The 27,200-nt window shown below is 39.3% G+C and overlaps 2 protein-coding genes across 3 annotated transcripts; both read right to left on the reverse strand.

Moving 5' to 3' along the window:
* Positions 1-1,867: 1,867 nt before the first annotated feature.
* On the reverse strand, positions 1,868-7,358 carry LOC135468635 (proton-coupled folate transporter-like). 2 transcript variants are annotated; one of them, XM_064747000.1, is made up of 5 exons: positions 7,079-7,358; positions 3,380-4,554; positions 3,013-3,096; positions 2,563-2,719; positions 1,868-2,098 (listed from the first exon to the last, which is right to left on the reverse strand). In XM_064747000.1, the coding sequence occupies exons 2-5, from the start codon at positions 4,536-4,538 to the stop codon at positions 2,032-2,034; spliced, it is 1,467 nt and encodes a 488-aa protein (XP_064603070.1). In that variant the 5' UTR covers positions 4,539-4,554; positions 7,079-7,358; the 3' UTR covers positions 1,868-2,031. The 2 variants fall into 2 exon arrangements, with proteins under 2 accessions (XP_064603070.1, XP_064603069.1); XM_064746999.1 differs by lacking the exon at positions 7,079-7,358 and adding an exon at positions 6,850-6,916.
* A 3,327-nt stretch (positions 7,359-10,685) lies between these two features.
* Positions 10,686-23,329, reverse strand: LOC135466878 (acyl-CoA:lysophosphatidylglycerol acyltransferase 1-like). Its single transcript, XM_064744631.1, has 6 exons — positions 23,253-23,329; positions 19,344-19,665; positions 17,995-18,209; positions 17,487-17,623; positions 16,408-16,529; positions 10,686-16,296 (listed from the first exon to the last, which is right to left on the reverse strand). Exons 2-6 carry the CDS (start codon positions 19,579-19,581, stop codon positions 15,884-15,886), a joined length of 1,125 nt encoding a protein of 374 aa, XP_064600701.1. The 5' UTR covers positions 19,582-19,665; positions 23,253-23,329; the 3' UTR covers positions 10,686-15,883.
* Between the last annotated feature and the right edge of the window lie 3,871 nt (positions 23,330-27,200).

The following is a 27,200-nucleotide window of genomic DNA, read 5'->3' on the forward strand; positions in this document are numbered from 1 at the left end:
CCCAGGGAGCTATTCTTTTGGAGACCCACAAGCGTTCATTTCCCACCATGACGTCAAGCAATGACGGTAGTGTTACGTCATCAGTTTATGTTGTGTGATTATGATTGTTGTTCCTGTAAACTTCCTCAAGTTCGCTTAGAGGCGAGTAAACTTCCAAAGTTGAATTTGTAAGTAAGTGTGTACAGACTTACATGTAGCTTGTAATAAAGTGATTATTTACACTTAAAGCATTTTGTTTGTACTGTCTTACACATTTCATGTCCTGATTTTTACACTTCTTTGCTCCTTTTAATCTGTTGAGCATTGGCCTATATATAGATCCAGTAGCGTACAAAATGTGGCCTGTCGGTTATTAATAACATTTAAAATAAATAATTCAAAATCCATGCATGCATTATGTTCATTGTTTTGGATTAAATAACGTTTGCTAATTTTAGCATGTGTTAATAGAATTGAAGACCGATATGTACATATTAATAAACGTGATTTGATGTAATTTCCTTCACTGAGATGGACGCGCATTTCAGTTTATTATCAATTGTTTGAAATCCCACGCTACTGTAATCTGCAGATGACGATAGGTCATTAGGTGTATATACATATTCTGTGTCGTATTGTGGCAGTGCTAGTCCATGCCGCCACTAAAGTATCATGCCGAAGACACCCCAACGACGCGCTTGCCTCGTGGTTAGCGATGAAACACCGAGGATACACTGAAGTACATCTTCATTTTAAGGCAATGTCACAACCTACAAGAAGTTAAGAATTTGACATATTGATATATTTATGTGTATGCTGTGTTTTTTTTTTTTGGGTTTTTCATTTTTTTTTTTTTTTTTTGACTGGTTTCTATGATGAGAAGCAATGCAGGCCGAATAACAGTGCATGTATATGCAGAAGCCAATGAATACAAGCATTGCTGAGACTGCAAAAGGCGGGAGTCGTGAATAATTCATGTCTGTCACATGACACCATACAGTTTTCACGCTTAAAATGTGCACTGCACTCCATGGCTGTATAATATACAGATGTTTACAGAAGTCACCTGTTGTCATATTTCCGCATAGGCAACCAATAACTCGCAATGCTAGGGTTAGACACGGCGTATGTTTATCCTCACCACATGTGACTTCCTTGCTCACTTATCATATACCATGATACATCAGGACTACGATATTTGATTATATATATATATATATATATATATATATATATATATATATGATGTAGGCCTGCATTTTTACAATGTGAAGTGAATACAACTGCTGTTTGTGCATTATTGTGTAAACCTTTCGTTGGATGCGCAAACAGCTTTACAAGCCGCTGTCTTTTTGTCTGTCAGCTGTCAGTCTAGCGATGAAATTTTGGACATCCATGTTTAAACTTTAAAATCATTCACATACTTAACGATGGAATGATGTAAGTGCAAGATAGATTTTTTGATTAATTTATTTGATTTGCGTTTTACGTCGTGTTCAAGAATATTTCACATAAATATATAAGTGCGTCCAACATTGTTGTGAGGTGGGTATTGTGGCGGGGTGGGGGTGCAGATCCTGGTCGAAACCCACGACCATACAATAGTTACTGGCAGTGCAAGACATACGAAACCGACATTAAATTAAATACGGAATGCCGCTGCTATACACTGCGAAAGTGCCTATTGTTCCGGCTCTGACCGGTTTTCTCTAGCACGATTACATAGACCTGACCGCCGCCATGTCAGTGAAATTCGATTACATGGCGTAAAAATTGAACAATCATATCCATGAAAAAGATCTGCACTTGCAACGTTAAATGTGCATGCTTAGCTGAGTAGACTATAGATATGTGGTCAGCATGTTTGCATTATATGCTGCTTTGAAAATGAAATCCAAATCACAAACTCGTCACACAAAAAGGGAACTTTATTCAGTAAACACTACGTAAGATAAAAAATATATTTACATATGTACAGTATCAAATATTGCACCGGAGTCCTTCTCGTTTCTTGCTTTCCCAGGTGCTGAGCAGATCTGATAAGTTGCCTGTTCACTGTCCGGCAACGGGGGTTATCGACTCGTACCTTTTCCCAGCTCTACCGAATATCTCCACAACACTGAAATTAAAATTAAACCAAAGGTTACAGTACTGACAATCTATGTCCGTGTTTTGGAGATCGATTTTGTATTGATAAGATCGAAAACAAACATTGCATCTCAGTTACAGTGGTTACATTACAGTCCACATATACCACATAAACATTTATATTCACATCATCTAGGCATGTGGGGTCCCTCCCTCCCTCCCTACTTGAGGCGGTTAGCGCGCCAGCCCGGCACAATGACCCACGAGCATCTTGTCACTCATGATGGCTTCCTCTCTAGCCGTATGTAGGGAGGTCTTCCAGCAACCTGCGGATGGTCGTGGGTTCCCCCGGGATCTTCCCGCTTTCCTTCCACCATAATGCTGGCCGCCGTCGTATAAGTGAAATATTCTTGAGTATGGTGTAAAACACCAATTAAATAAATAAATTCAGACGAGAAAGATGACTATGTAGGTATATATATGTGTAACACTTACGTCATACAAACGATACAGATGACAAAGAGAATTGCCATTAAGATGAAAACGAAGCCAGCGAAGGTGGTGACTGTGGCCATGTAGACAGCGTTAAACACGACACTTCCCACGGTAGAGCATAACATCTGAATGCTGCATATCCCGGCAAACAGGCAACCTAGAAAGGCACAAGCAGTCACATGTAATGGGTTAACCATAGGTATAATAATAAAACCTCATAGTAAAAATCACATCTGATTGAAAGAGGTCTGGTGACGTAACCTAAATGTATTAAATTTTCAAGATTAAATATGTAACAACAGTTATTTCTTATCGTATATGCGTTACTAACGAAGGACGGGTTCATATATCTATACAATTTAATTCTAACAGTTATTATTAGGGATCGAAAATGTAATATCTTGCTTACACCTGCCAAGAGTGTGCCTTCATTAATCAGCAAATTCGTACCTTGTTCCTGTTTTCCGACGTATAAAGACATAACAGCCTTTAACATAGCCGATGGTACCCCGTATAGTAGGCCAATGAAAGGAGCTGTGGAGATAAATACAACACAAAACGCTTTACTGCAAGACTGTCTGATTTCAAATGATTCTCCATTTTAGTGTTTCATGTCATGTTTCTTATTTTAAAGTAAAATTGAGAAAGTTGTTCACATCCGGTTGGCCAATGGTCATACGTGCCGAAATTTGCTGTATGGAAGAATGGTACATGACTGAATACAAAAAGTTGAGAGGAAAAGTGAAGTCAACCTTGCATATGTTGAATTCGTTTGATGAACAATGGAAAAGATCTTGTGACTGTTCAATTTTCTTACCTGCATATAACATGGCGTCATTCACAGAGAGCCCGGTCATGATGAGAAAAGCAGTTCCTGACACAGATCCTATTATACCGATAGTGTTGTCAGAAAAAAACTTTTGTAAAGGCCTCAGGAAGGCCAGCAAACCAAAGATCTGTAGGAACATGGCGATTGCACTGTAGATACCGATCTTCACGGAGTCCCAGCAGAAAGGGACGCCTAACTGGAACAGGGTGTCTATCTGGGCTTTTCCAATCTGTACCATGTCAACCATGAAGAGCGCTAGGAGGAGGCTGAGAAGCTTCCAGCGCTTGCCATCCTCTCTGGGTTTAACGTACGTGATGAAGGCGTTGCTGATTCGCTTCCAGTCCAAGATCCGGATGTCGTTGCGCTTCTGGATGGTTTCTGGCAAGAGGAACAGAACCAGTGGGACGTTGATGAGAAGCGATCCCAGACTCAAAAACATCGGATAGAAAAACCCAGCCGCCTTAATGAGGAAGCCGGTTCCCATCAGAGCCACCGACATACAGATACCTATGGCCGCCTGGAGAATGGCGATCCTCATGGTACGCTCCTTGCCGGGTTGAGTGGTGTCCGCTAAGTACGCGAACGCCGCCATGAACACGGTGCCGAACGAGCCACAAGTGCCGTCGATCAAGCCACCGACCACGAACAAGGCCATCGGCCAGTCTAGGCCAATCACGAACATAGAAATAACCGTTCTTATCAAACTCCCAATGGCTGGTACGATCATGCCGATCTTCCTGCCTCGGAAGTCCGTGTAAGCCCCCAGAATCATCGTAGAAAAGATCCCAGGGATATTTGTGGCAAGACCAAAGTAGAGCAGCCACTGAGCGGCCTGCTTCTGGGCAACCGCCTCGGCGGCGCTACTCCCGTTCCTGCCACACGTTTCTGTGGTGTCATCAGTGTGAGTCACGACTGACGCGTTAACTGGGTTTCTGTTCATCTCCTCTGTAAGAACTCTGTTATAGATATACTGTTGAACTATTGGGAAGAATGACATCAAGGCTGTGTAAAACGTAATGACTACAACTTCCAGGACGCCTTTTCTGAAGACGCCACCCTGTTTAAAGACGACTTGACCATCGTCTGTAACGACAGCGTTCCTGTCCTTGACCAGAGGTTTTACCTCTGATTCCAAAGGACTGTCCATGATCTCTCCGTTTTCCCTGAAAGTACAAATACGACATTAATTCATTTGTTGTTTAAGTCATCAACTTATTCGAAGACTTTTGGTTTTCATATATGGGCGGGGGAAGCAAAGGCGAGATGGGGAGGTCCACAATCTCCAAGGTCTGCAATTAGTGAGAGTGGGAGATCCACAATCTCCACGTCCAACTCCGGTGTTGAACCCATGCCTCGCAGGTCCTGGCTATTAAAAGCAAACGCCTTAACACTCGTCCACTATACTCGCTCCCCATATTTTCACTGTAGGTGTATATGTATACTTAACTTTTGGGAGAAGAGTCAGTTAACTTTTCCTCCTTGTGGGAAACTTTCAACTCGATGTCGTCCATTGCCATATTCTGTTTGAACTGGTTTAATAGGTCAAGTGTCGACGTACTATACGGTACTGTGATGTTACATTACCAGTCATATACTGTAAATGACGTAAAATTTCGCCCCAAAAAGGCGCCTTTTAAGAGGCGATTAAAAGTCATAAAAAATTACTTTTGGTGCTGAAACATTTCCCTAAAAGGATATCATCCTCTATCAAACTAACCTCTTTAATACCTCAACAGAACTCGGAGAATCTGCAAAATATGCAACATGGTCACGAGAGACGTTTTAGGTCATTTACCGTATCACCCCTATTTGACCTTTGTAAGGCCTTAATGTCTTGAAGTTGATTACTTAGCCAAGCACATTCACGCTACTCAGTCATCAGAACTGGCAGATCGTTCAGTTTTGTTCTAGGGCAAGATTACAGGACGGGAGATGTGTACGTATACAACTTAACATTATATTTAATTGTTATTTAATAACATACAAGCCAGTTTGTGTACAAATGTGCACATCCACATTGACATGTGTGTTAGTGGTACACACAACCATACACAATTTGTGTAGTGCTGGTTCATAAAATTATGCGGATGTGCATATTTGACACAACACTGCATGTGCACCACCAGTACACAGTAGACAGTGTAAACCACAATCGTTAGCAAATTACTAAAGGAGTTTCGCTAGCGGAATGAGCAGATTTTCAAGCCAAGTTGTATTCAATCAATTATGAGTGTATACCAGGGGTCACTTTCACAAAGCGGCGTACGACATTTTTTTATCGTACATTTGTCATATGATATTTTGTCCGTCACTATTAACGTACCATTGTGCTGTATGGGCGATATTGTATAAGTACGACATCTTTGTGAAAGTGGCCCCAGACCTCACAAACGCTCACGCGAGTATTATGGGTTCGTCCTTCGCTTATTCCCGCCAAAGCACAACGAATAAAGTGGGTGAAGGGATGGAGAAATCATCTCTCAAAAACAGTGACTTCACATGCACCGTGGTTTCATGTCCACAGGCTTACACTCTCTAAATTGACCGCGAATCACAGCTAGATAGACTACACCCAACTGTAACAAAACTGAACATCCACACTTTTGTGTACTAGAGGTACGTACGCAACAGCGTGTATATGGCCCACTACCAATACACATTGTGTTTTCTCAAGTAAAATTTAGTACACAAAGATATAGATGTTCAAGTTTGTTACTTTGGCTTCCTCTCAGGTCGTACCTGAGGATGGTCGAGGTTTCGATGGGCAGGTTTCCTCTCACCATAATGCTGACCGTTGTGGTATAAGTGAAATTTTCTTAAGTATGGCGCAAAACACCAACCAAATAAATAAATAAATAAATAAATAAATTGTTACAGTTGTGAGTACCTGTAGAACACAATTTGGCGAAATACCTTAAGGACCGATTTACGTGTACCATTAAGGCAGAGGCCACGTCAAAGTATGAACATAGTACATCGCCTGAAGTTAGCCAGAAAATCCGGTCTAAGGATGGCTTATATGTAGTCTGAGCTCATATTTACCGCTGGCCAGCCAGGGCCCTGTACACAATATTAGAATTCACAGCAGAGTTTTGGGGCTAACTCTAAGCTGACTAGTACAAACCGGCTCGCGGATTCCCCGCTCAGTGCTACATTTATGGTTACTTTGTGATTCAGACCAGTGCGTACGTTGCCTGTGTGATACGCGTTAATATCCACGCACCTATAGGTCTACACATTATACGGCATGCCATCAGTACCAGGTGAATTTGTAGTTAAGTTATAACACTATATAGCCCCCTGTACAATTGTCATGCTTATTTTCTCTGGGTAGAAAGGCTTCGGGAGCCTATGAGCGTATACCTGTGACCTACTTGTAGAGTTACAGGCTATCATAAACCGCTGACCGGGCGACTTGTACTACAACGGTCAAAGCTGTCAGCCCCAATTATACTTACCCCATCTTATTCCGCCTGTGCCGCATTTCCAAATGGTCAGTCGGTCTTATAGTCTGTCAAATCCTTGTTTGTCTGAGGTCACCGCATACACAACTACGTCATATTTATACCCGATGTCCCCCTTTACTGCTAACTCTGTCGGTTTACCCCGTGAGACCCCTTCTCCCCCCATAGTATACAGCCCGTGTCACAGGTGCAAGGAAGGTGTTTAACGTAATTGTTTACTTACCTGCTAAAACAACAACAACGCCGCTCTCTCAGCAGCACATGATCATGTGTGAAAACAAGTTGACAAACTGGTAGACCTATGTGTCATTGCCTCGCTGTTGGTGAGTAGACATGACCAACCCCAAAGACTGTCAAAGCGAGCCGACCAAGCGAGGCGCGTTTACTGTCTCACAGCATGGGTCCTGTGTCCGCAAACACGTATGATCTACTAATGTAAGCCAAGACTGCAGACACACATAGGTCTATATATGTGTATACACGGAGAATTACATCATAGTCCTCCTCGGTAACAAAACTACCACTGTAAACTGTATGAACGAAGCATTGATTTTCCGGGCCACGATATCCGCAAGGGGAGTGGTCTGTTTCCTAGCAGAAATCACATCCCCCCTGAGTGACATTGAATAATCCAAGTAACAAAGTAACCTGTAGGGTACATACACTGAAAGCCAGAAGTATATTAAAATGAATTGGCTAATAATCCAAACATCCCTCATCAATGCATATATAACGCTGTCAAAAACTTAAGGGTAATTTTCCACGACTTTGTATTTTGGATTTCTCTCAGAAGCGTTAGATATGGGGTGTAGCCTATATCACTGCAATTCATGTTAATTCTAACCTTTAATTATTCAATAAAGGCAAAAACAAAGAACAAAACTGGTATTCTGTAAGCCGACCCGGAAGCTAGATACCACGTGATATCCCTGGTAAGAGACGGCGTGGGTGAATAAAATTGTCCCCGTTAAGCCTATCGCAAAATGTCTATTTTTAAATCACTGCGAGCGATAGTATATTCTTTGCATTTGTAATATTTTCAGATTTCCAGATAGTTTCAATCTACAGGTTTCTGTAGAGCCTAAGTGATTTTTTTTTGTGCAACCCGGGCCTATAGAGGTCGCAAATGAAGTGGCTTTTTTCCCTATGTGTCAACACAAGATGGCTATTTTGTTTCACCAACGCAACGTCCGGGCAGTTTTACAGAATAGTTAATTAATTTTCTTTGGCAATACGAATTAAAAGAAACAGAGAACGTTGTAGGACATTAGAATAGCAAAATGGTATAAGAGAGTACTTTGGGGCCGAATGTTTGTACATTACAAAAGAAATTGTTTACCTGTCTATTCTTTTGCAGACTTCCTCTTACACATATGGGACAAAACATTAATCTATGGTTTCGACTCACAAAGGGCCGCAACCCGGTACAAAACTATCTGAACACTGCTGTGCAACCCATCGTTTGTTTGTTGCGCAATAAGGTAAGACATAGATAACTAAGCCACTGGATATCTGAAAATACCTTTCAGTTGGGTTTGAGTACAAATGTATGACAAGAGCCCGAAGGAGAGGAACCCAACAGGACAGGTGTGCTGACCCCCCCCCCGCCCCCACTCCCGAGGACACTGATTCCTATATACAATCCCCTCTCCGGACATTACTCAATATATATAATCAGGAAACGAAAACAGCATTTCTGTTCTTATGTTAAGCAGATTGCTGCAGTTTGTCACTGTATACAGGATATGGCATTTTTACACCAAACCATGAAATTCATAGCACCTTGGCAAAACAATTAACTTTATATGTAACATGGTGTACATATCGTAATTCGTAAGCTTCTAATGCAATGGCCAGCAGCGTCTGCTCAACAGCCTTGGCTCAAGCTCTTCGTCCTCTTCATACTTTCTCAAGCATTTCCTGTCTCTTCATTTGGTCGCCTGTTTTTGACCCTTCCTTACATACTGGCCGATAGAGTCTTTGAGCAGGGCTGTGAATAGCTATGTCTGGTCCTTTCTGTTCATGAGCAAGAAGTTGTTCTAGCTCTGGTACTGGTTGTTACCACGGTCCTCTCCACAAAGTGTAGTGTCGTGAACATTCCAAATCACAGGTGGGAGAATTACTGGACGCCTGTGACTTTATCAATGGCGGGATAATACCTTCTGTTGTGGGGGAGGAGTTTAAAATGTCGACATGTACTGGAAACACGAAGCATCTAAGTATGTTTGTAGATCTAGTCCGTTCTTCACAGTTAATTCGTTAATTCTGGACGAGTCCACAACTATGTATTTGTATTCGTAGTGCATAATTACATAGATAAGATATGTGTTTATCCCTTTGCCTTATTAGATAAAATTAGATAAAAACATTACAACAATCTTCCTTTTAAGGAAATATTGTTTTGAATTCAAAGCTATCAATGAATGATCAGTGACTTCTAAACAAAACAGGAAGTACACTGGACAAGGCATTGCTTATGGATTTACAACTTCTTGGTTGTAAATCCATGCGCAAGGCATTGTCCAGTGTACTTCCGTGCCAACTTCTAAATGCCACTAAAACAATTTATAAAACAGGATGTCATATTAATATTTACTCGCTGAAACATGCTAGAGATGCTTTTATAATACTATCATTTGTCCAGAACTGATGTATTCGAGCAAATAAATACTTATGTTGTTATGGACTGATTTTTTCCAGAATTTTTTGGTTCTTGAAAAATATACTCCTAGGCAAAGCATAAATACTTTTTTATAAAACCTTTCTCTAAAATGTTATCAAAATATAGTGATGTTTTATCTCATTTTTATCTAGAACTTTTAATACTTTTTTAGACTTTCAAGGTGTTATCCCAATTTTGTCTAAAATTTTACAAATTTTGTGAGAAGAAACTTGTATATCGTTTTTAATGTTCCCAGCTCACTATTTTATAATAGAGAAAAATATTTGCATGTAAGAAGGCAATTTTATCATCTAAAGTAGGCCTTGTGGACTCGTTTTCATAGCTGAAATAAGGGCTAAGGGATTCACGTCCTTTATAGGGTCCTTCATGTCCACAAACGCATCTTTGAGTGCATGGTTTCTGTTGTTCATTAATATAGGCCTGCTGAAAGACAAACCAGGCTAAAATCCCAATACCAATTCTATCCTTCAAGTATTAATGGCACTTTTGTCTGTACTAAAAATACCGCTTCTGATAACTGTCCCCGAGTTCTGACACTGAAACCCATTATGGAATACCAAAGACATATTGTTGTTTCAAAAGCTTCTGACATCAGACTGTATATACTTGCTAATTCAGAAACACACATCAGATGCTTTACTAAATTCACAAGCTGTCCCCAAAATAAACACAGTCCCATGATCGATACATAACAAACAGGCTGTCGTTGTTTTTTCTTCTGTTTATTCACAATAAACGTGAAGTGAACAACACTGCATATATATACATGTATACGTCATAAAAACACCATTGAATTTCCATCAATTTGTTATTCTATTCTATCAGTATAGCATCGTTGCTCGGCTTCCTCCTTTACAAAAGAAGTGCATAATATATTACTAAAACAAATCGTCACAAATGACATAAGTATCATTGCTTGATACATGTGATCAACATAAGCCTGTTTAAACACCATCTCCACACACACACACACACACACACACACACACACACACACACACATATATATATATATATATATATATATATATATATATATATATATATATTGAGTGGTTTAAGCCATACAAAGGTACAGTGGGCCGGTTTACGGAAAGAAGGAAAAATTGAAAGTTTTAGAACTATACTCCAATACGTCTAACTAGGATATGTGATTTTCAAATCCAAATCTCCGAAATACTTTGATTCACAATCGTAGCAAGCAAGGGCTCGCTGATACCAACAGTTGAAACCTTTCCCACCATAGGTATACAATTCATTACCTATCCATACTTCACACATAATCCTATCAATGTGGCTTTATGTACTGAGCTGTTTGATCTCAGCAAGAAGACAATAAAGTATACATAGCAATAGGTAACCATTCCCGCTAAAAGTAATTCGAACAGGCCACAGTTCAATTCTGTCTTTGGAAAGACGGATTTGTGGGCAAACTGGTAACGTAATACTTGAATGACAGTAGGCACTACGATCAAACACCAAGCGACTTTTTGCAGGTAACCCTGCCAGTCAAAAAATCAGCTCATTTGATGTACCAATAGTATCAACGGAAGATTGAATCCTCCCTGTAATTTACAAGTCTTCCTGATTATAGAATTAACGCTAAAGAGTATATATAGACTGACCGAGGATTTCGGTTTATATTGACCATACATTGTATCTAATATTCACAGTGAGAACTGGGTATAGAGTGTTGTTTGGCAATATGCTATGTTTCTCTTTGATAGGAAATCATGAATTGGTATAACGGGATGACAAAACGTGAAAATAAAACACCGGTAGTGCCGTTAAAAGGAAAACAACAAAAGCGGCGACGAGGTATAAACAAATGCCTTGAGCAACTAAACTTTATGGGTACTGTGAGGTGAAAATGTATACATATACAAAATCACAAAAGTTTTTAATGTTATAACCTAACACATGAAATATGACCCTAACGAAACACCTAAATTGGATAGGCGCTGCCCCTCTGGCAAAGGAGGTGAGTGAGTACATTTTGGTAAGATGTTCCCAATGTGAACATTAGATACCATGCACTACTGTATGCAGTCTCAAAAACCTTCGCATGAGAGCAGAAATCGCTCGTTCGTACACAGTAAACATGACGGAAACTTGGATCAATCCTTATTTATAAAAAAGAGATAATAGTCATTCGTTTGCACTGAATAGCAGTTTATTCAGGGGAACTATCAGCCGCAATCTGTATTTCACAGGACCAATGTAGGATACATTATAAGCTTTGTCTACTAGTAAAGTAGAAACAAAAACAATATACCCCCCAAATGTGAACACTAACGATTTTACAGGATCAGCTAAATCTCACCGGAAAATCTCGCCGTGACATGCTACAGGACATTGATTCTATCGTTATAACCCATAATTTTGTCAATTGAAGGATATTTTTATGTGAACCATCTAAGCTAAAACTTTCACGCACGCTTTCTTGAAGAATGCTGTTGTTAAATACAATCATGATGTAAGTTACAGGACGACAGCTAAAAGCAGTTGGGAGTATTCCAGGCAGAGTAGTGAACATGATAATTGATGATGTGTCAGAAATTAAAATATTTACAATCCAGCGCAATCAAATTTTGAGAACATGCAAACACGAATAAAATGAAATGAAATTACTTTGGGAAACAGAATAACCAAAAAGCTCTGTAACAGTGGCTTCTGATTACAGTGTGCCAGTTGTCGAGACACGAATTCGATACGATAATTCTGCTTCCATAGAAAAAAGGGTAAATATTAAAACCAGGTAAGTCAAAGAGCGAATTTAAGTTCGGCGGAAATACGAATTGAAACAGAAAGCATACAATTCGGTATAGCTAAATGTTTGTGTAAAATGTGGCAACACAGCAGGTTAGCATCAAGGTCGCTGAAGCACAAAAAACAGGTGACCGCCTAATTAATTCTTGGTCCACGTGGTTCAAAATAATACTGACAACAAACAAATTATCACAACGACATACGGGAAAAACGACAGAAAATATGACTATTAAAACTTTGCGACATGAAACTGTAAAAACAATAAAAAAGAAACCCCCCGTTCTATACGGAGAACCTTTGAGAACCTTCGCATTAATTACGTGGAATATGTTAATCACCCAAGTAAGTACCACGTATATGCCTTTTATTCCATAAAATGTGTAACTTGAGTGCACAGCGTTAGAACGGGTAATTCCGGATTAATTATACTCAGTTGTATCTTCCACTCTAATATGACGCACAAACAACTTAATCACTACTCTCCCAATGGTTCGTAATTTCCATCCACAACATAAGTCCTTCTGGTTAACTGAAAATCTTGCATGTAAAGAAAGGAATATAATAATCTCAATAAAATCCCATCTTTTTTATGAGCATACTTCCACATATAAATCCCCCCCCCCCCTCCCCCAAAAAAGAAGCTAAAATCTGGCATTCGTTTCCCGACACAAGGACCTCACAACTGTGGGTAAGTTACAACGTAGTCAACATTCAACTGTACTGGCATCCCGAAACACGGACTACCGGTAAGTTGTAATTTACAGGCCATGCTTTCGTGTAACAGTTGCCAACTCACACTCCAGCTCACAAAACAAGTCCCTTGACACACAAAATGGAGAAGCCAATCAAATAGAAAGGTATAAATTGTCAGTCTATTGTCGCCGAAAGGTACAAATCGAAGAATAACAAGATTTGGTCAGATTAGGACCAATGGTATTCAAAAGAGTCCAGTATTTAGACAACAACAGTGACTGCTATTTTTACCTTCATCTTGTCACTAGGTTCTCGTCACCTTGAACATAAAAGAGTTAAAACGCAGATTACTTCAGAAGCTGAAATATTCAGACAGTACCAGCGACCTTTTACCTCATTCTGACTTACCTCCAATGTACCACACATTACTGGTGAAGGTTCAGTATTGGCCTGACCGCTAATGTTCTGTCAATCCTCTATGATTATCACTAAAGCAATGTTACTACTGAGGGTTCAATATTCAGACAGAACCAGCAAATGACGACGCCTTCTGCACTTTCACATCATTCTGAACTTTGATTTATGTTAAATGTTCAACACATTACTACGGCAGGTTCAGTGAGTACCAGTACGTAATGATATATCCTGACCGTTACCACTTGATACTTGGTACTCGTCACCTACTCAAGACACCAGAGATTGTTGCTGTAGTCTCACCCAGGGTTTTAGCAGTTTAACACAGCTATAATCTGACAAAGACTGAAAGATATATTATCAGTGGGGAAAAAGACTAAACTAGAGGGAGCATGTATGTGTTATGCTTTATACCACCAACTAAATTATGCATAAATACTATTTTACATAAATATACAGAACAAAGGAGCAACATATACAGATATATGGGAAATGCATTTATAACTTTTTTTCAAAATAAAAATGTACGTACAACATTGTACATTATTAAATTAGAAGAAAACAACAACACAAAAAAAATAGTAATAAAAAAATAAACAAATATAAAACAACATGTATGAGGGGATAAATGTGTTCACAAAGTGCAATAGAAGGTGTTGTTTCTGTGCTCAACTCTCTGACATGTACAACATTACATCACAGCTATATATTTACACACATAAAACTCATGTTACATCCACAATACCTTAAAAACAACACAGATAATAAACAACTTTCATTGGCTTAACTAGTCTTACCTCCTGATTTGCATATCAATTCACCTAAAAGTTTGTAGTCATACAAAGCGTACACTTTCGACCACACTTCCACAATTTGAATACTGACACAAATTATTTCATTCCTCTTTCATTATACATGTGAATTTCCAGTGATAATAGTGGTCACTGAATACATTGTGCATAATATCTCCACGACATGCTATCATGTAATGTGTTAATCTTACAGTAATAAATATGATGTGTTAATTTTGTAGTACTAATTGTAATGTGTTAATTTGCTAGTAATAATTATTAAACAAACAACACTATAAAATGGTATCTGAATTCATTAAAACCATAATAAGTGCATTGGTGAAATTGGAAACTTTGGTGCAGTGCAAAAGACATCAATTGATAATCATATTAAGATGATAATAATGTGGAATTAAATATTATTGAGTATAAGTATACCATAAAAGCACTTAAAAATGACTAAAGTTTCCATCATGTCATTGAACAACATCCTCTTCACAAGGAATAACCGTTCAGTAGTACGTAGACTTCTCATTAAAAACAAATTGAAAACTGGCCTATATGGAACCTGTGTGGATTATGTAAATATTACCAAATATATGGCTGAGATATGTAATCTATTTAGTAATCAAGCCATCAATAACCACACCAGATCACACTGTCTTATGATGCCACCACGCTTTTCCGTTAGGCACATGTGCACTACACACTACTAGGGCAGTATGTAGTAATTTCTTGCCATAAAGCATACATCTGCTGTCCTGCTAAACTTCAATCAGATCACACTGTCTCTAGCATATCCATCTGAGAAAAAAAAAACCTACCACAAAAACAAAAAAAAAATCTTTCTAGGTGTACATTTAATTTAAGACATACAATGTCAAAGAAACCCACACAGGAGATTTAGTGCAAATTGGCCTTGGTGGCTTACAAACACAGACCAGTAGGTAGTCTTGCAGAATCTTTGCGTTGTCTCTTGTTACTTGACCATCTGGTACATGCAGTAGGACTTCTAAAAAGTTTAAAATACAAGATGTATGTTACGTGAATTCTAAATGGCTAATTGCCTTCTGCATGTAAGTGTGTTTATAATGTAACGCAGGAAGACATATGAATGCAGCCAGAGTAGCTAACAGACAATCAAAGTCCACTAGCACTGTTCTACTAAGCCGTACTTGAGTTCTGCAGGAATCTCGCCAAAGACACGAGGATTTTGTGACTTGTATAACAGACTGGGAATCAACTTTTTACTTTGAACAGTGCTCACCTGTTATGTTAGAAGTCAAAAATTCTCTTCATATTGTATTAATTTTTATATCGGGATGCATTGATGTATGCACCTGAGCATAAAAATAAATAACATTCATGAGGCACAACTCTTGTCCAAGCCAAACCAGTGTAGGAGGACACACCTTCCGCTATTCTGTTACCCTTAGCTTGCAAAATCCTGTGATTCCTGCAGGATTTACATGAAACTTGAATATTGACTGTGAAACCTTTTTTACTGTCATTGTGTTTTAAACTATTTAGTAGTTGTGTTCCCAGAGTGTCAGCTGGATGCTGGGTAACTCGAGACAGCATACACTTTTGTTGGGGGTAGAATACACTGTTCAGGTGTATTGAGACCTCAGTAACATACATGTATATCCTGGTCTTATCTGCATACACATGGCAATATTCAGTGGGTTATAAGGAATAGGCTGAGGATAGGCTTATAGAGAAGACAATAATGCAGGTAGGTGGAGGCCAGGTAAAACACATGGAACAGAGCCACACCCATTATGTCCTGCTGCAGACTGTGAGGCTCTTTCTGTGGCAGCTCCCTGTCAGATTTGGTGTCCACAGGCACTTTACCAGTCATGTAATATGCTTCTAGGAAAGCCTCCTTTTCTTCAAATCTGTCGTAGAGCCATTTCAACAGCTGCACCGGATCTCGTGGGATGTCCTTCACCCTGTAAGCTTTATAGTGCAGCACGATGTTACAGGCAGGCCAGTAACCTATACAGATCCCGTGAAGGTCAAGGGGTCGTCCATTTGGATAAGCTATCGTCAGGTCAATGAGCCATTCCAGTGGTTTTTTCTTGCTTCCATCTGTCAATGCAAAGTTTCTTTGTGAAAATACAGACAAAACAGTCTTTTCATTAAAAATAATGCACGGTTTTGGCGGGATAGGCACAAGCTGAGCGTAACAGGTAAACCCACCTGGTAATGTGAAGCCCTTGCTATTGTCTTGATTACTCAGTGTGTCCAGTACCACCTGTAGAGCCCCAATCCTGGGTAATGTCACATGCTCTAGTACAGGGTAACCGTTCTTCTTTGCATACCTGTGACGTGATCAAAAGAACTCCACAAAATCAAATAACATTTTCAAGTGACAGACTTATTTTTTAAGCCCTCTACAACTGTTTTGATACTACATATCAATGATGAATCCTCTATGGTGTGTCCTACATGAGTGCATATCACAGCGTTGGTAATACCCTGTTTCTTTAAACATCTGGTTAAACATGTGGTTAAACATCTGGTTAAACATGTGGAATGATCAGCTGATACACAGAGCTGATTGACAGAATGTGTCTGGAGTATCGTGGTTCAAACAGTGTGACAAAATAGCTGTTTTACACAGATGAAGGCTACTTCATTCCATATAAATACCACAGCAATCAAACAATGAATATTCAGAATCCAGTGATCATGATATGACACTCCTACACAGACGATAATTGGTTCAGTCGTCACTGGCACACCTTCAAGGAATACTTTTCAAAAGAGCAGTACAACTACAACACTCCTCCTAACCGCCGATTCCTTGCAGCATTGAGCATCTTGGCAAAATTTCTCAAATTTCTTTTCAATAGTATGCAAATTAATGTCAGTGTATTAGATTTGGAAATACAGAAAGGCACATGTATGAGTCATAGAGATTATATCTACACAACTTCATGAATTTCCTTACAACAGGTTAAGAGACATGGGGTTTTTTATAAAAATGAGGACAGGCGAATGGATGAGGCCATGCCAATACTTTGCCCCCAGGATGCAGATTCCAATGTTTATCTCTTAATACCATTCACTTTTGACAGGAGTTTATTTATTTCATTGGTGTTACTCACCACAAGCTCAAACTTAATTTTTTTCACTTATATCAGGGTAGTCGGATTTCTGTGTTGGAGAAACAGTGAAGTCTTGAGGTAACACCCTGTGCTCTTTATGTATATTAAGCTGTGCCAACAAAATGTAATGAAGGAGTAACTCATATAAAATGTTGTTTGGACACTCACTGTTGACTGGCTACCCTACGCTTCCTCAGGAACCCACCCTCTGGGAAGATGACCACCCACTTTTTATCTGTGGGAATGTAAGAGGACGTCAGGTGATTCTTCAACTTCACCAGCTGTTCCTGTCTGCCAAGTTTTCCCTGTTGACAAAGACAAAAGTCAATCTTGAATATACACAGAAACTCATAAAATATTGCCTGGCAATCCCCCAGGAAAAGAGTCTTGAAACCACAGGTGTCCCATGTACATATTTACATGTTAATTTATCACCTGTGGCCTTGTGCCAGGAATCTTGCCACGGGCTCACAGTAAACCACTCTCTTTTGCCAGGTGGTACATGCTAATCTCTTTGACTTATAGGTACAACTCAATCAGCTAGAGCTGCTTTCTACCCTTTAACATACTGGTGACGAATTGGTCCACACTTTCAGTTACATGTTTCAAAATCCCTCTCATAAATTTTCTTTTACAATTATGTATGGAAATATACATTCTTCTGGTTGAACTATACCTGCTGTATGAAGAAATCCCCTCTTAGTGTGGACACTGCCCCAAAGTTGGTGTACTTGAACAGCATGTCCATGATCCACATGACCTTACCCCCCACAGTGCGCTTCGGGTGGACAGCTGCCATCAGTATGGGTACGTCTGCAGTTGACTGGTGGTTTGCTAATAGGACCACCTCCTTCTCATACAGACTGCTTACATCATCACCAGCCTCCACAACTGTATCAGGAAAAGTCAAGATTTCGTTATGTTTCATAAATACTTCCTGTACATAAGTACAGGTAGCTTTAAAAAATGTAGCATACCTAAAACTCAGCTTGGGCTAGGCCTGAGCTTGCCTATCTCTCACATCAGCCAATCAGCATTGATTCTGTACCCCTTTAATATATCTAATTAAAATTAGATAATACAAGTACAATGTAAGAGGAAAATAATTAACAGATTTGGCAGCAATATTACAGAATATTGCTTTAACATCATCACAAAGCTTTCATAAGCCAGAATTCGAAAAAGTACATATGTTTATTCACAGGAAATATAGCATAAATATGCCTTCAAAAATGCAACGTTTGCATATGCTGCCCTAGTCATTACAATCTACTACATGTACCTTTTTATTTTCACACTTTTTATTTACTTGATTGGTGTTTATTATTTATTTGATAAAAAAATTTTTCATTTATAGGATGGCTGTTAGTTATATGGGTGACAGGGATAAACCACTGACCTCTGGCAAGGTACTGCACAATTTCCCACAAACATGACATGTGAAATACAAATATGTACACCACATGGAAGTGGTCTTCAACAAACGTTGGACTAGTTTATGCAAATTGTCACACCAACATTGTCTGCCACAATAAGTCAACAAAATCTACAAATTTCTTGTCCAAGGTCGGTTTTGAACCTGTACTTTATGTGTCCCAGCAATTGAAAAGACTGATGTGTAAAACCATACTGAAGACAAATTCACTTATATGTACATTTGCAGTCAGTTTCAAGGGTGGAGGAAACAGGCAGGTGTAACCCACCAACCTTTGGCACATGAATGACACATAAGAGGCACTGCAGAGTGAACTCAAATTGTACACGTATGTCATATTGAAATCTGTCCAATGGCAAATGATCTCCAACAAGCTTCAAGTAAGGCAATGTCAGCTACCCATGAGCACTGATGAGACCTTATTTAATTTCCACTATTAAAGGGACATAATGGCGGCAGCAGAATCTTTGTCTAAACCGTACCATCACCTTGTATGTCCTAGTAATCGAAGAAGGCCATGACCCGCCCCCTTTCCCATACTGTGTATAATGCACAAAATTTGTTGTCCACATGAGAAAGACAATACTTACTGGTATAGCCTGCCGTTCCAAGCCAGGCCACCACCATAGACAGCAACCCGTTGAAGAGAAATGCTTCCACAGCCCAGTACAGCTTCGGGTGAACGATTCGCAACGGCCATAAAACAAACATCCACACTAAGTACGCAGGTATAGAGTAGAAGTTGGTGGCTAGTGTGAAAAGGATGCGTATGGTGTACTTGGCAAAGTTGTACACCATGTTGTGTGTTGTACAGGGTGATTGGGCCATCTTGTTAAATCAGGTTTGTGATCAGGATACAACTGTCCAGGGTTTAGGTTCTGCTTGTACACAACATCAGGTTTAGATTAAAATCTGAAATGTATGAAAAATAACATACTCACAAAGGGAATGATAAACTGTAATAAATTCATGTATTTACACTGTCTGGTGAACAAATATAGAAGTACTAAATGTGATTTTATCTCAGACTTACCTTACGAGGAGAACACACACAGTCACTTCCATCAAAGTATCAATGACGTCTAAACAAGTGAGATTTCCGATATCTCACAAAAACTTTGGGGTTATGCAAGCTGGGATAGCAGATTGTGGATTGAGAGTTCTATTGCTTTATTCTGAATTTACTGGTTTAGACCCAAGTGAACTCAACTGTTATGAACTGGCATCACAAAGTGTATCCTCCATTTACCGTCCCTGCATACTGACCAAAAAAAGAGACTTCACATGCGTTACTTTATGTTCCCTACATAATCATATAGAACGAAGTGTTCTGCTAGTGGATAAATCTGGATTATGGTCATAATGAATGTTCACTTAAAAATGATTTAGCATTAAGGCGCTCTTGGTGAACACTCCACAGTCAACAGTAGCATGATGGGGCACTTTTTGATTTCACAGGGTCTAGCCATTTGTTTTGGAGGTTTTTTACAGCATTCACAACAGGAGGGCAACATTGTATCACTGACTTGCTGTACCAACATAGCGCCAGCTCTTGAACATTATTGGGTAGATGTCTCAAGGCACGACGATTTCTTCAAAGAGTATCTCATACGTGTTCAATCAGATTGAGGTCAGGTGATATTGATGGCTACTCCATGAGGAATTGGAGGCCTGGGCCACGAGGAATCATGAACGGCACCAGCTCCAGGAGTAGGACCTGGTCACACTAGGTTTTATATGATCCAGGCACTTACGTGACTTCTAAACAGTACGTTACTGATTGACGCAAATGACATAGCTGAATTTGACTGTCTTCGTCACACGTGAGCATCCTGACCTGGGGTGATGCACACGTGTCCTCAAGTTGTGAATCGTCCATCTGCTCATGGCATGTGCAACAGCCACAGTAGACTGGCCAGCATGGAGCATGCTAACTGCACGTTCAACCAATGTTTATGTCTCAAGGATTGTTAGTATGTGTTTTCTAAATAGCCAGCAAAATTCTGCACACGTCTTGGTGCTAAACCACATGAAATTATGGTCACGTGACTTCGCACATGTGAAAAGTCACATTTTCACAAAACTGCGTGCTCCATGCACCCCGTTATATTTACCTTTGTGACAATCAACAGCTTGGGATTTTATCTGTCTGGTGGTCCAGAACCTTAAACACTGTAAAGTAGTAACTTGATAGGCAGGGGACGTTAGTAATCAACTGTTTTCCAAAACTTAAAGATCTATCCTACAGGATGAATAGAACCCAGTCATACCATGTGAGCAAATATAAAAAAGCCAACAGTCATTGACGGTTAAGTCAAACGTAGGACTTCAGATGTTACTCAACATGTTTTGAGAAAGAAACACACAATTGAGGAAGGCACAACAATTACGTAAGAATTATGAATATTTAGAAATCTTTACACGAATGTATGTCACCAGGTGTTCAGTCAAACATTTTAACAAATTTCTTGTATGAACAATCCACATGAGCTTAGTTTTTACGTGTTTATTTTAAATTCTTGAATATAACTAATAATAGCATAATTATCTGCTGAAATGATTCATCTGGTTGGCAATTTTTGTCAGAATCAAACATATTTCTACAGCCCAGTTAGTGAGTTGAGCATCCAACCTCCTTGGTCACAGATCAGATACCTGCACTGAGAATTAACCAACAAGACCCAAATCAACCCATATATATATACAAGTATGCGCATGAAACAAAATTTATCTAGTGCTGACAACGGTCCCCAGTCAGAGAAGTGTAATCAGATCATTAATTAATCTCAGTCCCGCATGCAGCTACTGTTACTGTGTTCATCAGATAGTATGCATACCACCAAACTAACACACAGTTGAAAGCTAGGCGCATTTTGAAGTCTTGGCTTTGAGGACTGCTCCATGTATTAAACAACTCACATATACATGTACATACCTGATCTCCTGAAATGGTTGGCTCATGAACACTAGTGCTGCTTGATTTACCATTATGTAATGGGTTAGGGTAATACCCTTACATACAATAGCCTGTAGGTGACAGCATAATTCCAAAAGTCTTTAACACCTCATCTGGCTTGCCACACTAGGCCAAGTGCTAACTGGGCAAGTCCGAGTCACATTATCACTGGGCAGGTGTGTACACTGTAGATCTACATGTACCTTAATGAGGTTCAAGCAAGATGGAATAAAGACTCGATACAGCACCACAGAAGACCAATGTGCCTGTACTGAGTAAATGGTTCTTTTCACTATGTAATGGAGCAACATTTTTTAAATAAGAGGTTGGAAAGCTATTCTATATTCCTTGTTCACCTTTAAAATGAAACAGGTGTTAAACCCAGGTAATTCTAATGTTAATACAAACCATTTAAGCAATCTAAAAATTCAGATACAAGGCTGAATACCTTCATCAAGTTTATTATGGAAATATTATTTTTTGATTACATTGCAAAACCACAACTATAATTTTTATCCTATTAAATTTTGTTTTCATTCACAAATATCTTACTTTTATGCCTATCTCAACCATGGTAATTTAATTAAGTCCATCTTTGTTTTGAAGGAGTTTTGTTAAGAAAGCCAGAACAGTCTTAGTCTGAGTCAGACTAGGGTCTCATGTCTTGGCCTGTTCTAGTCAGAACACTCACAGAGGGTGCCAGTTTTTGCACAACAGTCAGTGTTTTGTCATACTCATGAATATTTCACTTATATGAGGGTGGCATTTGCACAGTGATGTCTGACAGGAAAACAGATCTAAATGAATTAACAGGGAATTAAGTAACAATGCTGACTGATACAGTATGCAGTTTTTTGTTGGATTAATTAAGGCACAACAAACCTGCAAGCTCGCTTGAAAAAGTGCTTAAAATGTGACCTTTAAGTTGTTAAATGCAAAACACTGACTAGAACAAGCAGTATATCAGTATGACAGTTCTAGACAGAGTACTCAGACTAGGACAGTGTCGGACTGGCTGACAGCCCATTCACAAAAATTAAACTCCTATATGGACCTACATTCATAATGTTTGTACTAGTCAGTGTTATAACCTGCGACTTTAACGGAGTAAAAAAAAAATAGATCATGTACACTGGTTATCAGTGTAAGCCAGTGCAATGTGAAACACTACAGCATATTGCTCTACTTTCAATTTTCGTTTCATCCCTTTATTGAGAATTGGATGTTCGGGCTACCACCCTGCACCATTACCACCGCAAATTCTCATAAATATTGTTAGGTATCGATCGCTAACATTAAACTAAATCAAGAAATCATTTATTAAGTCAGACTGCTAGGTTTGTAAAAACTGGCACGTTGGTGACGAATAGTGGTGACCGAAAGCATCCAGACATTGTTCTACATATTGACAAGCAGGGTCAAACCGACCCAAACCAGTGAGTGGGCACTGATTTATGACACAGGATTTGCATGCACTTCCGCACCGCGCGTTACTTATGGAATATAATGCTATGTACAACACACATCAAAATAATATACTTACCCTCTCCACGGCATCTCACGCCCTTCCAAAACGTCTAAAATTGTGATCATAAATTCCCCATTAGGCTTACATCTCCAAATCCACCGATTGTTATACCCGGTACGCTAAAGATTTCCTCTACAAGGGGAATAACCACGGAAACACCTGTCAAGTGATGGTCTGCCTTGTGTGAGAGAACAAAGTATGTGCTGCTTTACATCTTAGGTGAGACCTACGTATCAGATGGTTGGCTGATGCAAAGGCAAATCTAAGCACGCTTGATACCTCCCGTCGAAGATATATTGCCTATACATGCAAACTATTAACAAGAACTGCTTGCAGTTTTACCGGTTCCAAGTGGTGTGTATACAGGGTTTTTTTTCTCGCACGTGCTTCCGAAAAAATTGTTTCAGAACCTGACAGTGTAACAGTCGTTGTTGCAGTGTTGCTGGTGTGTTAAAACAGAAGGCTAGCTGTATATCTGTCGCCTACATGTGCTTGAGGGCATTTGGTTTGTTTCATTTCTTCCACCATGTGGTATATAGCATGTGTTACAACAATATCAAACAAACCATTATAGTCTTTTTAAAAAAAACTTGCAATATTAAGCGAACACGCACGGAACAGCAATGTAGAAAAACTGAAGTAATTATGTGCGTTAGTACAAAGCCCAAGAGGTATCAGCCATTTTGCTGATTTTGAACTATCGTATGTTTTGAACTTGTTGCAAGAGGTACACCGTTTACAGCTGAAACTTAAACCAGAGAGACCCAATTACTGTCACTTTTTTTATGAATTGCGCTGTCGTCATTTTTCCTGTAGACGTGACACAAAAATTCGGAGAATAATAATTGTTTTCAACGTCAGCATAGCGTCAGGTAGCTAAAAATAGGTTTTCGTTCATCCGGCTCCCGTTAAACACAGAGCTTTTGTGTACTGCAGTGTGGAAAGGTAGATAACCTGTGTTTAGTTACAAGTAGGCTGCCGCCATAACCACCTGTCACCTAGGAATTGTCACTGTTGATGCTGATGTAATGAACATGCCACTGAATACAATAAGGTTTACACGCATTTTACGCATTTTCAGGAAAACTGTGCCGCGTAGACAAGAAATAAATCAACAAATGGAACCAGATTCCAGTTCAGCATACCAAGCTACACATAATTGCACTACTCGTAATTTCAAAATAAAATTCAAAAATTCGAAATGTCATAATGTGACGTCACAGAACCTGTGATGAGCTTCTACAGTTTTCACTGGAATTCAACACCTTTTGCAAACTATGATTCTCTGTGAATGCTGTAACAACATGCTAAATTTCAGCTTGGTCCGTGCCATAGTTCTGGAGAAGATTGTTAAAGGTTTTTGTCCTTTGAACAGCGGAAATGGTACCAAAACTTCTTTGAATAGTATATTTGTTTTTGACAATATCCACCTGCAATTTGGTTCAGTCTTGAATTAGTAAAAAGTAAGTGCATTGAGAACCTAATCATCCGAATAAGAACAAGTCTTCCAAGCTTTTAGCTTGGAAACCTAATTATCTGTGCTTATGTGGAATACAACCATAAGCATAGACGAATGAACGCCAGCCATCCAAACGTGATTTTACCTCCTGTTGCCTCTTCTTGAAGACGAGGCTGGACAAATAAGTATGCAGATGCGGCTGATTTCGGGTAAACTACGCAAGAATCAGAGCAAGTTATTCCAGCTGAGGGAGAACTATAGGCCTGTGATGTATTCCGTTTCCGAGTTACTGAGAGAGGCGACCAACCTTAACTTGTAGCTCTTTCATTCTCCTGTTTTCTACCTTCTTATTGACCTAATGTCGATGTCTAATGGCGAACATTTAATTGTGAGAAGAGAGGCAATTTACGCTGATTGATGTTTATTGATCTGCTTGTCATTATTATTGTTGCACTTGGGCTATATGTGTTGAAATAAAGCGTGGTACATTCTTATACAATCTTGCGTTAACATTTATTGATGGATTTGCAATTGCTCTAAAAGGGAGGGATCGGGTTGGGTTGCCTCCCTTGTTAGGAGCTTTTTACAAGCTGCAATATACGTACACCTCGCCTTACATCTCTCGTTTCTAAGTTATCGGCGATCTATTTTTTACCCTTCTATATCGGCTAACCCACAACAATGCCTTGGCGGGCGTTTTGACCAAAACTAGCGGGCGTTTTGACCTCCATTCCAGGAAAGCAGCGAAAAGGGGTACGCAAAACAAATTGTTTAATATTACAGAGGGTACTAAGCAGAAGAATAATTCACTAAGCAAGTGTATATTCATTTGACAGAACATGTGGATTTAGCAGGCTACTTCTGTGTATATTTAAGGGAAAAGAATGAAAAAGTTCTTTAAAAAGTACCATTAACTGACTGAAATATTGCCAACATTATGCGATTGGTGAAGCAAAATTTGTTCACAATAGATCAGAGCTGTATAGTCATTAATCACACAACTGTGATCAAACTCAACTCAGACGTCATCATTGACGTCAGAAATGTTTAAGCCATTCTATTTAACCCAATCTGAAAAGGCCATAACTCTTCAGACACGTCAGTGGAGTGAAGCTCTTATTCGGAGTGACAAAAATTTTCTTATGCGTTATCTTCTTTCTGTGGGATCATAACCGGAGAAATGTATGCAGGGGCTCATTACGAAAATGATGCTAAAAACAGGATTTGTTTGCGTCACTAAAGATGCAAGCTTTATTGGACTGCGCAAATTATTTCTCTACACCCCATAGTTCTCCGAGGTTATAAAATGTTTATGTCAGTGGTGGTTGAAAAAGAATTATGGTATCCAAAGAGAAGAAAGCCGCATAATAAATTTTCTAAGTGTCCTTGCTTTGACCTTTATGAAAAAGAATTATGCTTTCCATTACACTCAAGGGTGTCGGACGTACATATACAACTCGCTCATGACTAATTTTTAAAAATTTTTCTCATAACCCAAGTTCTATAAAAACACCGACTGTCTAGAAAGCTGAAAATTACACCAATCCAACGGATACACTATTGCAGACAGATTTAAAATGTAATTTTTCCACAGGACATTTGCAGAACGAATTTCTTCATCCCCCTTTTGACAGAGCGGGAAATCACGTCGTCTAGCTTCCGGGCTGTCCTGTAGAATAGCGTATAGTTTTAACACTTGTCTGTTTGTGTCGGGAGTCATACTTTTCCATTTTCGTGAAAAGGCCAACAGCGGCGAGTGTTTTGATCAGAACCTAGCGGTTCTGGTAACAGGTGTTGACAAAATTCATCAAGTGTGTCGGATATGACATCGGCTGCCTGCACAGAAGACATCGGCTCACTCCGGCAGCCAACGATAGTTCCCGAAGCAATCTAGAAATGTGCGGGATTGTGGTGTGCTACCCAGACTGTGGCGCCACAGCCGGAGCTAAAACAATTGGCTGTTAACAGCGGAGTTTCATATCCTTCAGTTTCTTAATCCCAGATTATACTGTCCACAAGGAGCTAACTTTCGTTCTCGGGTAAAAAGAATGGAACAAGAAGTATAAAAGAAAACCAGACAATTTCGAGCACGAAAATGAAATACATCGCAGAAAGGGTTTAAATTTTATTGACATCGGTAGAAAACAGACAAAACAATAACGACGAGAAGTCCTCTTCATAAAATAATTTTTAGATGAGCTGTGGGTGGCATTAGCACTTCTTCGACAGAGTGGACAACACCGTTTGTGGTAGTTTTGTCTTTGAAGAAAACTGAAACCGTGTTCACCATAAATCCATCTAAAAATAAAATGCGTTAATAAATGTGGAATTTTATGTATAGCATGCAGATAAAACAATTAGTATGGCATTCATATACAACTAGAAAACATTTTATTGCGTAACGCAGTAAAAATATTGTGCATGCAAAGTCGGTGGGGTTTATGGCGTTTAAGTCTGAAACGGTCATGGGATTTGCATTTCATTTTCACACAAAAACATGATCG

This window comes from Liolophura sinensis, chromosome 6, assembly GCF_032854445.1.
Source record: "Liolophura sinensis isolate JHLJ2023 chromosome 6, CUHK_Ljap_v2, whole genome shotgun sequence".
In the NCBI taxonomy this organism is placed as follows: Eukaryota; Metazoa; Mollusca; class Polyplacophora; order Chitonida; family Chitonidae; genus Liolophura; species Liolophura sinensis.

What these genes read in the sequence shown, in the direction of transcription:
- LOC135466878 (XM_064744631.1), bottom strand. Translation starts at nt 19,581, where the DNA reads ATGGCCCAATCACCCTGTACAACACACAACATGGTGTACAACTTTGCC. An exon ending in GGGATTTCTTCATACAGCAG is followed by an intron (nt 17,624 to 17,994) that starts GTATAGTTCAAC and finishes CTTTGTCAACAG; the next exon opens with GGAAAACTTGGCAGACAGGA. An exon ending in CGTAGGGTAGCCAGTCAACA is followed by an intron (nt 16,530 to 17,486) that starts GTGAGTGTCCAA and finishes ATCACGTCACAG; the next exon opens with GTATGCAAAGAAGAACGGTT.
- LOC135468635 (XM_064746999.1), bottom strand. Translation starts at nt 6,875, where the DNA reads ATGCGGCACAGGCGGAATAAGATGGG. An exon ending in CACAGGCGGAATAAGATGGG is followed by an intron (nt 4,555 to 6,849) that starts GTAAGTATAATT and finishes TTGTACTTTCAG; the next exon opens with GGAAAACGGAGAGATCATGG. An exon ending in ATCTGTATCGTTTGTATGAC is followed by an intron (nt 2,099 to 2,562) that starts GTAAGTGTTACA and finishes TTTTAATTTCAG; the next exon opens with TGTTGTGGAGATATTCGGTA.